The sequence below is a fragment of the Engraulis encrasicolus genome, chromosome 13, assembly GCF_034702125.1.
Source record: "Engraulis encrasicolus isolate BLACKSEA-1 chromosome 13, IST_EnEncr_1.0, whole genome shotgun sequence".
NCBI lineage: Eukaryota > Metazoa > Chordata > Actinopteri > Clupeiformes > Engraulidae > Engraulis > Engraulis encrasicolus.
Genome location: NC_085869.1, coordinates 52,824,264 through 52,834,883, shown reverse-complemented (window position 1 = coordinate 52,834,883; position 10,620 = coordinate 52,824,264). Strand labels below are relative to the sequence as shown.

Sequence of the window (10,620 nt, the reverse complement as noted above, 5' to 3'; positions counted from 1 at the left end):
TATGGTATGAACAACTTTAGCTATAAGACACATACAATTGTATAGGTCTACGGTTGCATGGCCCTAAGATGATTATTGATTTTCAATAGGTTAACACAGAATTTGGGTCAGGCACCATAGGACAGTCGGTGCCACATGCAAATGTAAGGAATATTAAGCGTAACAAAAACTTCGAGTAAGCCATGTAAGAGGTATGAAAGTAACATAAATGTAGCCTATAGCCTGCATTTGAGAACGAAACCATGCTGAATCAAACTGTCACATAGTAGCCATAGGCCTACGTTCGTCACAAGTCAAGAAAGTTAGTCCCCTTATAGACTACTAAAAAATCAACGAAGTAATCAGTAAAAACATCAAAACTATGTCAAAGTTGAAATGCGTTATAACACATATTTTACTATTTAAAGCTTACATATAGCCCAAAACACAGTCCGCGTGGATGCGCAGAATAAAACTATCTACCCGATAATATGCATACCTCTTTATGTACAGCTTGCCATGGTCCCATGGCCAAAAATAAAAGCACCGCATTTCTACAAACGACTCAACTTTATTCAGCGGTTCACAATAACAAGCTCTATGGGACAGCATTTATCATAAAACAGGGAGTAAAGATACTGGTCATACCATTCACACCCCTCGCAACATAGTTTTTCCAAGACGCATGATTTTAACTATTGAATTGGTCACACTACACCTTCAAAATTACAAATCGCATTTTTATAAACTATGCCACCATATTAGGTGTCATTGATGATTCCATTATTATTATAGGACAAAGAGAAGCTCCACAGTGCAAACACACAATCGCCCATATAACGGTTTCCTTCCTTGCCTCGAAGATAATAACACTATCTGGGACCGTTATTCCTGCCCCAGCGCTGACTCGAACACAGCACTAGTGAGCTTCCTTTCAAACTTTTCCCAAGCTCAGAGAACAAGTTTGTGGAAAAACGTCCGCGACGAACATCAATATTTTGAGATGTTCAAACATGTCTTATCACCGTAAATAACTTTGTCGTCGGACTTTTGATGCCATCTTTCCACTTTTTGTGTCAACTCTTAACGTGGTGGAAGTCCCGAGGACACGCGACTCCTAGCGTAAACAATGTCAGTGAATAACGGAATCATCACACTTTCAATGAACAATTTGCTTACCGTTCTTTCGCCTTGGGTTGGCTTGTTTTCGCCTCTTACACCGGGGCCCCTCCGCCATGCTCGCCTGCTTCATTGATAAGAACGGGTCAGATGGCAGACAGTCCGCATGGGCTCCACTCCTCCAGACAGCGCAGCACGCAGGCTCCGGTAGGATCTAACAACCAGACAAAACGGCAACAAATGTCCACTCAGACCAAATAGATCCTGTTCTGTGAGGATGGTCAAATGAAAAGCTAAAAGTTCTTGTTTAGGAGTCCGACTGTGGAGTGCGTAAAGTGAGGAAGGAAGCACGTCCGTCGTACGTCGCCTGTGTCTTTGAAGTGTCTGCTCGGACAGAGCGGCAGTGCAGAGAGCAGCAAGCGTAGGGGGACGGACACTCACACAATATCAACACCTCTGATACCAGTCCCAGTACGGGATGATAGCTTAACTATCAGTTATGAAGAAACTAAATCTATGGTGCCGTTATGAAGTAGCCTAACTAAACTCGCATTACAATACTTGGGGGAGAGAATGAGGCTAGAACAGTTTTTTCCTGTTTCAAGACAACTTGATAAATGAATTCTACTGTTGGTTACAAAAAGTTATATTGTCACACCGTGGACAGGTCGAACGTGCCTCTATCCATCCAGTGGTTTACTCTCGCAAAGAGAGCAAGGTGGAACCGTTCGTTTTGCTGTGACACAAACCTTTTTTGTTAGAAATATTAGCACCATTTTAGTAACTGTTGATCATGCCTCCCACTCATGTCACCCCCCCTCCCCACAATTGCTGACAAGTAAGCAGACAGTGTGACAACCCCCCCCCCCCTCTTTTTTTGGATAGAACTTTAATGACGCGATGAATGCATATTAATTATTATTATGTGAGCATTGTTTGGCTATACTTCGAATAGGGAAGGACAATACTTTATACAGCCCGTTATGCAGGCCTATGCATATTCGCCATGCAATAGTGCCATACATGACAAGGCCGAAGAGGATGCTGTAGCCCAATAAGTGATAGCCTTCATCAAGCATGGAACTACTAGTGTGTTTATATATGTGTCTTTTTTTTCTTCAAAGACAGGCCACACGTGTTTGGTCAAAATGGAAAACAACACATGCCAACGCAAAAAAACAAGTTTTAAAAAAAAGTCTCCTGGATATTTGTGTCAGTTTTGCAACACCTTAACATCTGAACAGATGCCAAAGACATTTATTCTGATCCTGTAGTATCACTATTAGATGATGTTAAAACTTCATTGCATGGATAAATTATATGGCTATTTTTGTGTAGTATTTGATAACATTGACCATGCCTGAAAAAACACTATTTTAGTGTCAGGCTTAACTTAAATATAACAGAACGCCTATTTAATTGAACAAGTTATTTAATTCCATATTGTCATGATGAAACTCATACGAAGGAATGAGGACGGGGAGCACGAGACTGCAGAGGCATCGAAGCGAACATTCTAGCAGGCAGACACCCCGCAATAACCATCACCAAACTTGACGCAGAAGACATGACTGGGAAAACAACACGGAGTTGGAACTTGGCGCAGGTAACAGTAGCGCATCACATACCTTCCCTACCTGCGCACAGGTGAGATTCTGTGCAACTTTAAATACCTGCACAATCACAAGACGTAACTTTTCTCTATGTCTGAGGAAATTGCAAGTCATACATTTACAAAGGAACAAGTTGTTTACCTACCCGTGTTTTTCCTGTTTATGTAATCTTCCAAATGGGCACACGGAGAAAAAAAAATAGCCGTAAATATGAGGAAGCGAAGAGGATTCTTTGTCAGCGTGTATGCCTTGGAATGAACTTGAAGAGGGACCGTTATTCCTGGTGGGCAGGTTTGGACTGATCTCTTCCAGCCACTTCACGGAACAGACCTGAGAACGCACTGACGTATTACGCCTCCTCTAATGACATTTTTCGCTCTCTTTATTCCCTGTGATACAGAGGCGCAAGACCCTGACACGCCACCTATCTTCACGCGGAGGGATAATTGAGAAACATTAAACGTGAGAGCCGCATGGCACAGCCAACACAACGTTCATGTTTTGATTTCACAATTGGGATTCTTTTTTTCATTTTTTTTGAAAATATACTGTGTGAGTGAAACGCAGTCTTTTGAAGGATTTAGTGTTTATACACGAACGACTGGTGAGCTGTGGGGGCAGTGTCACTTCTTAACGCGGCGACAACGACAGGGGGCAAAACATGGTTTTGTGGCACCCCACGACTACAGACCTGGAGCTACGAGCTATAGCGCCTCTCGCTCAGCGTGCGCTCCGGTAGAGCACAGGTAGTGCACGCCTCTGTTCTTCACCTCACAGTGTGACCTCACGGGCTGAGCAATTCGCTCTGGAGCGCACAGGTGGTCTGTCACTGCGTGATATCACACAGGCACCTCTACCTGGGAAGCGCAGGTATTATAGCTCAACATCCGCGGGGTTTCCTAAGGACACCTTTGCAGAACACACAAGTTCTCTACCTGGTGTTTTGATTTCTCAATATCTCTTTTGATTGAATTGTTTATCCGTGCATGAATATGTAGGTACATGTAGCCTATTTTTACGCAGCCCACGTACTCGCTGCTGAAATGCATGTCGTCGAAAATCTATCGAGTATCAACTCACTCAAATGCTGCGGTGCAGTTATACGCATTTGAGGCTTATTTTATGTCTAAGTGCACTCATATGTTGATTTAGAATCCCGTATCACTGTCTTATATAATGAATAGCCCATTTATGCAATACATTAGATATGCCCATGATTATTTTACTCTCGTGTCTCGTCTCTTCATTTAAAAATAAGGGTTGTTTTTATTATCATTATCATTATTATTATTATTCTGAAACGTTACCTGGAATAAATTACAATATTCTTGCTGCATTTCTGAATACATTTTTCTTGGCCGTTTGCTTGCCAAAGTAATCTCTTTTTTTATGTCCGCGGAGACACTTGGCAGACTGGCTTTATTGAAACTGCAAATGACAGCGACGCTGAAATGGCACATAAATATATTTGAATATTATAAGGCCATATTCGTTACAGCACTTGCTGCATTCTAATTTATTTCGTCGTTTGTTATTAAGAAATCAACATGCCAATCATTTGTTTATTATATTTTTACGCAACTGTAATAAAGACAACCACAACCGCGTAAATGTCGCATCCATCTCACAAAAGCGTTCTGTGAATTAGCAAAAAACATATCGAAATAATGTTTAGGAGCGATCCTGCAGTCGTTGCCAAGTCATTCTACTAAACTTTCTTTATGGCCACGAGTTCCTTTTGTGGCGTGAAATTGGATTACAGTGGACTATGAAAAAAACACACAAGTTGGGCGTTTATGGGTGCAGGTCTGATTGTAAGACCTTGACCTATTTTCTTACATAAGAAATAAAACGACAGTCTCAACAGTGGCTGAGAGGACCGGTATTTGAGTTATCATGTCTTGCATGATACACTGATTTCGGGCGTGGATTTAAAACCGCTCCGCCGAAATAGGTGAAATTACGCAAGTGCTGATGCGCTGCTTTGGGGACATAATTCCTATAGGCATGTTTTCACACGAACGAAAATCCACACTGACATAGTGAAAATCACCTCGTGTTTTGGATTACCTTTTATGTTACATTCCCCAATATAAGGGGAGCCTGTTGTTGTAAATGTGTGATTTTTGCATATTATGGCAAATCCCCTGTTAAACAGTGGGTTTAGTTCCAGCGCACTCACTCACAGCTCTGCATAGTCTGTATACACTCTACTCAGATCCTGAAGAACACACACACACACACACACACACACACACACACACACACACACACACACACACACACACACACGCACACACACACACACACACACACACACACACACACACACACACACACACACACACACACACACACACACACACACACACCAACATCCTCTAACTTCATAACACCTTTCAGGTGAGCTGCAACATGGAGGGATTATAGATGCCTTTGTCTCAGTATAATCATATAGGATTTCTTAGACAGCTTAGATAACTTGTATACTATAACTTGCACAGCTAAGACACAGCTAACAGGGGCTCAATGGCACAGTACTTTGTCATGTCTGTTCGAATGACTCAGACATCCAGCTTGTAGGTGGGCCCAGTGTAGACGTTTGAGGAGCCTCGGCATCCAGTGCCGTGAAGTGCAGTCACACCACCACAGATCAAGCAGATTCGTGGAAACACAAAGGAGAAGTGAAAGAGATGGTCAGCTCACCAAAAGACCTGACAAAAAGGTTGTAGTCACACTTTCCATATTAATACTCTATCACACGCCCTCTCTCTCTCTCTCTCTCTCTCTCTCTCTCTCTCTCTCTCTCTCTCTCTCTCTCTCTCTCTCTCTCTCTCTCTCTCTCTCTCTCTCTCTCTCTCTCTCTCTCTCTCAGGTGACTTTACTTATCTTGTGTTTTGTTCTCTTTACAGCATATCTCTCTTCACACATTTTAGCCTGATGACTCGTATGTTGTTTGACCTTTGGTGCCTGGAGCGCATATACGCTGCATTCAGACTCTTGATATTTTAGCTTTTTTATGAAAATGTAGGTATGTTACAGCTGAATGTTCACATTCTAATGCAAGATGAGGGTCTTAGGGGTTTAAATGCAACTCATTTTATGTTTTTATGTCCATCAGAGGCTGAGATATTTAGTTTTTTTGGGCTGAGGGCAACTTTCCTAACAAGGGCATAGACATTCAGTAGGCATTTTTTGCAGGTGCTTTAGGCATCAATGGCTCAATCTTACACTTACAGTCAACATTCAGAATCATCCATCCATTAAAATTCAGAGCGTTGGTGACATTTGTTGCTTGCCTCTGCCCATGTGTAGGTGTGCAATGGTGTCTGTGAGATACACACACTCATCATGAACAAATGTCTTCCTGTAATGTGAAACAATATGTCAAATATCAAAACAAGATACAAATGGAGTGGGTAACGTGCATCTTTTAGCAATGTTCGTGACCAATTTGCGGTTCACAACCAAGTCATTTGAATGTCCATATTTTGACATCAGAAAAAAAAGAAATCACTACCTCACTGGAGATGGCTTTCATCAATTATCACATCAATTCATCAGGCCTATCCTGAAGAATCTACCTTTGTCTCATTTACTGAAAACAAAATAAAAAGCTGAAAAGCCTGATTCTGAACATGATGCTATTTTTAACTACTCCGAGTCATGTATATTAGAACAATATGAGAAGATAGGCTATAAGAAGAAAAAAAACGTGTTTTAGGCCCAGACTAATGTTTTGGAAAGTCTGCACTATTACATGTGGAGACCAAAGAAGAAATCATAAGCTTATGAAAGGATCAGCATTCATTAACATTCAGTCTATAGTTTTAACCTTTTCGAACTGAGTATGTTGATGTAGTTCCAGTGACAGGAAATAAGTCAAGTTCCACCCTGTAGGGTGATAGCCAAAGCAAAAAAAACCAAAAAACTACATAGTGTTGCTTTAATTTACATGATAAATGTAGCAGGTACCTGTCAATGAAGGGCTGTGTGTGTGTGTTTGAGTGTGTGTGTGTGTGTGTGTGTGTGTGTGTGTGTGTGTGTGTGTGTGTGTGTGTGTGTGTGTGTGTGTGTGTGTGTGTGTGTGTGTGTGTGTGTGTGTGTGTGTGTGTGTGTGGGCGGGTACATAAAACTCACATGTGTACTCTCTCTCTCTCTCTCTCTCTCTCTCTCTCTCTCTCTCTCTCTCTCTCTCTCTCTCTCTCTCTCTCTCTCTCTCTCTCTCTCTCCTCTCTCTCTCTCTCTCTCTCTCTCTCTCTCTCTCACACACACACACACACACACACACACACACACACACACACACACACACACACACACACACACACACACACACACACACACACACACACACACACACACTATTGCTTTCTCTTACTCATAAGAACAAGACACCCCCCCCCCCCAGCCCTCTCGTCTCAGTGTCCACCCCCTCCTCTTATGGCCCACATGAATGACCTAATCCAGCTTCTGCTGTCAAACATAAACACATCACTAATCTGGCTCTATCTATCTATGTAATGCTCCTGTAAGTGCTAAAGAGAAGGAGAGAGGGAGGGCTGGAGGGAGAGAGGGAGGGAGGGATGGAATCAAATGGGAGGTTGAGGGGAGATGCTGTGGCAGGTTGTGTGTGTGTGTGTGGGGGGGGGGGTGTCTGTGGGCTGTGTAGATTGTGTGCATGTGCAGTAAATGCGTGTCTCTCTGTCTCTCTCTGTCTCTCTCTGTCTCTCTCTGTCTCTCTCTCTCTCTCTCTCTCTCTCTCTCTCTCTCTCTCTCTCTCTCTCTCTCTCTCTCTCTCTCTCTCTCTCTCTCTCTCTGTGTATGCGTGCTTCCGTGCCTGTGTGTGTGTGTGTGTGTGTGTGTGTGTGTGTGTGTGTGTGTGTGTGTGTGTGTGTGTGTGTGTGTGTGTGTGTGTGTGTGTGTGTGTGTGTGTGTGTGTGTGTGTATGACAGTGTGGTCAAACAGGGAAGTAAGTAGGCCTATACTGACAGCTAATCCCAGCAAGAAGGAAGGAGTAGATTATTATTTCTAGAAAAAGCATGGGATTCTTGTAAAGGTCTAATGATGAACATAGCTGACGGTCGACACTCTGCTCAGGAGATGTCACTCCGGATGAAAGTGTCTGCCAAGTGCAATGACATCTAATCGTAGTAGCACTAGTGGAGAAGATATTTAAACATAGCATGTGAGTAGATTAAGGTGTCCAGTAGTTTAAACACATCATACTTCACATAGGTAAATACAAGACAGCAAAAGAAAGCTTAATAGATAAAACATGACAGTATCCGCTAAGTGCAATGAAATGTGATCATAGGAGCAGTTGTAGAATGGACGAATAGACGTAGCATGTAAGTAGATTAAGGTGCCTAATATACACATCATACTTGTATCATATAAACACATGACAGAGAGGAAGATTTAATGGATATATAATGAAAGTGTGCTAAGTGTAATGAACTGTTTTGGTACAGGAGTTGTTAATATAGTATGTATACATAGTATGTAAGTAGATTAAGATGCCCAGTAGCATAATATACACATCATAGACATACTTTTATCACATATACAGCACATAAGGCAAACAAGAATACTTAATAGACAATATGAAATGCAATGGCAGAGTTGAGTAAACGTACGTGGGTGTCTGCTGGCATAATACAAGTAGGCTATTACACATTGGATCATGGAACACAAAGATGTCATTGCATGCCATTACGCCATTACTCAAGTACAGCGTTTCTCAATGGGGGCTCTCCAGCCCCCCAGGGGGCGTTAAGGAGCCCGAGATGGGCATTGAGAAGGATACAGCTGAAATGGGGCGGTGCTGAGTTTCTGTTGGGGGGGCGGTAGTCTATTTTATTTTTTAATGAGGTGGACATTGGCATGCTTATGATGAGATCAAAGGGGGTGTTAGGAGCCTTATGATGAGGCCCAGGGGGTATTTATTTAAAAAAAAGGTTGAGAACCACTGCTCTAGCAAATGCCTTTATCCAAAAACACTTGTGAGTAAACAAGGGCAAATGTAACGAAGGAATAGAATAGACGCTGATGTGAGGAAAAGGGGGTCAGTTGGCCCGGGCCCATGGAGAGAAGGGGCCCAGAACTGGATTCTCATTACATGGTGTATTGGATGAGGGGGGCTTTTTCAGATGACTTTGTGCCAGACCCAGGCAAAACTGTCAGCGACCTTGAATGTCATGCACAATGTGCTGCAAAAGAGGGAGGTGTTTACTGTCCCGTGTTTGTGCTCGTACTCTACTGAACAGACACCAAAGGAGGTCAGCAGCCAGGCGCTTGATCAATCTTTTATTTGTCCCATTGCACAGTCAGTCGAGCTGAGGCCCGTGGGTTGACATTTTCTCCAGAAAGGGGCTATCCCCTGGCGCATTCAGACATGCACTTCAGGCCCTCTAGAGTATGAGTCAAACTTTCATGCACATCTTAAAACGCCGGCACCATGTTTGCCTTCTTGTTTACACAACTGCAGGCAAAAAACAGAGAAACAACAAACCAAACAGAAAACGTACAGCTAAGCAAAATAATCCAGAGTCTTCATGTGAAGTCTTGAAGTGTCCCTCGTTTTTTTATTTACTGTTTTTTTTTGGTAATTTATCGTTATATGTGGTCATATCTATTTGTTAATTTATTTATTTTCTTTTGAAAAGTCAGGCGTTGTCCACAGTTGGATAAGAGATCATGGCTTAGCGTGGAGCTCTCTCCTGAGGGAGAGGGGTTTATGTAAGCAGTGTGCATCATTTGAAAAGTAAATCCTCATCAGAAATCCTCCCCCCGTGGGAGATTGTCACAAACTCACTTAAACTGTCTTATACAAAACGGACAAAAGCAACTTTCACTACAGGGAAACTGATTCATCTGTGGAGTGCATGGTGGCTGCATATAGATTAGACCCTCTGCTCTACTTGAAAGCAACACATTCTTTCTCTTCCATGACTCGCTCTATTCCCCACATCATTACATTCTACACCATACATTCTACTTTTGAATCAATATATGCCACCACTGACAATATGTGCCACCACTGTCTTTTCTCTCACATTCATAGACATTTGAACATAACATTGCTGGCTAAGCAGTACTCTTTATTATCGTCACCCTGGGAAAAAAAATGTTATGCAGTCTTCTACACCACCTACCATGGTATTGCAGATGAAAAAGAGATATTTGCAAACTATTTGTACATAAATGAAGCAGGCCTATGCCCCGGAATAATTAAATAGGGCCCAAAAAGAGCACACACTTTTGTTTTATTGCTAACAAAAATCAAACCAATCTATCAAACTTCTAATTGGGTGGGTGTGTTTGACAAATGGGCATGCAGATACAGGCAAACCACAGTCCAAAAAATACCTATACTTCCATAATGAATTACACGAAAGCAAACTTAATATCTTCGCATTAGCTCATCCGACCAGAATAGCATTAGTATTCCTGGTTACCTCAGGGTGCAGGAGTGTAAGATTGGGTCGTGACCTTTTCAAAGTGGAGTGCAATTTGCCAAGAGAACTCCTCCCCTTTCACCTCCAGATGAAGGCTCTCTCTCTTCTCACCTTGTGCCATTTGACTGCCTTCCACCACCCCAAAGTATTGCTAAACTGTGCAAGTGTGCTTCCTCCTTCTCGCGACTCACTTCAGCATGTGTGTGTGTGTGTGTGTGTGTGTGTGTGTGTGTGTGTGTGTGTGTGTGTGTGTGTGTGTGTGTGTGTGTGTGTGCGTGCGCGTGCGTGTGCGTGTGCGTGTGCGTGTGCGTGTGCGTGTGTGTGTGTGTGTGTGTGTGTGTGTGTGTGTGTGTGTGTGTGTGTGTGTGTGTCGTGTGTCGTTCACCTCAGACTGTTGCAATCGTCTTTCTCAACACAGGTTTTTTACCACTGTCTCAGTTCCTGCGTTG

At 42.6% G+C, this 10,620-nt stretch overlaps 1 protein-coding gene across 6 annotated transcripts in view; it reads right to left on the bottom strand.

Moving 5' to 3' along the window:
• The window catches only part of zeb2a (zinc finger E-box binding homeobox 2a), a 77,047-nt gene extending 73,993 nt beyond the window's left edge, over positions 1–3,054 (bottom strand). For 5 of the 6 annotated variants that reach the window (XM_063214239.1, XM_063214243.1, XM_063214241.1 and 2 more), the window contains exons 1-2: positions 2,857–3,054; positions 1,159–1,312 (exon numbers count right to left, since the gene is read on the bottom strand). In XM_063214239.1, coding sequence (XP_063070309.1) covers positions 1,159–1,231 — 73 coding nt within the window. In that variant the 5' untranslated portion in view covers positions 1,232–1,312; positions 2,857–3,054. Of the gene's footprint in view, positions 1–1,158; positions 1,922–2,856 lie in introns of those variants that run through there. The other variant, XM_063214240.1, reaches the window with a different exon arrangement.
• Between the last annotated feature and the right edge of the window lie 7,566 nt (positions 3,055–10,620).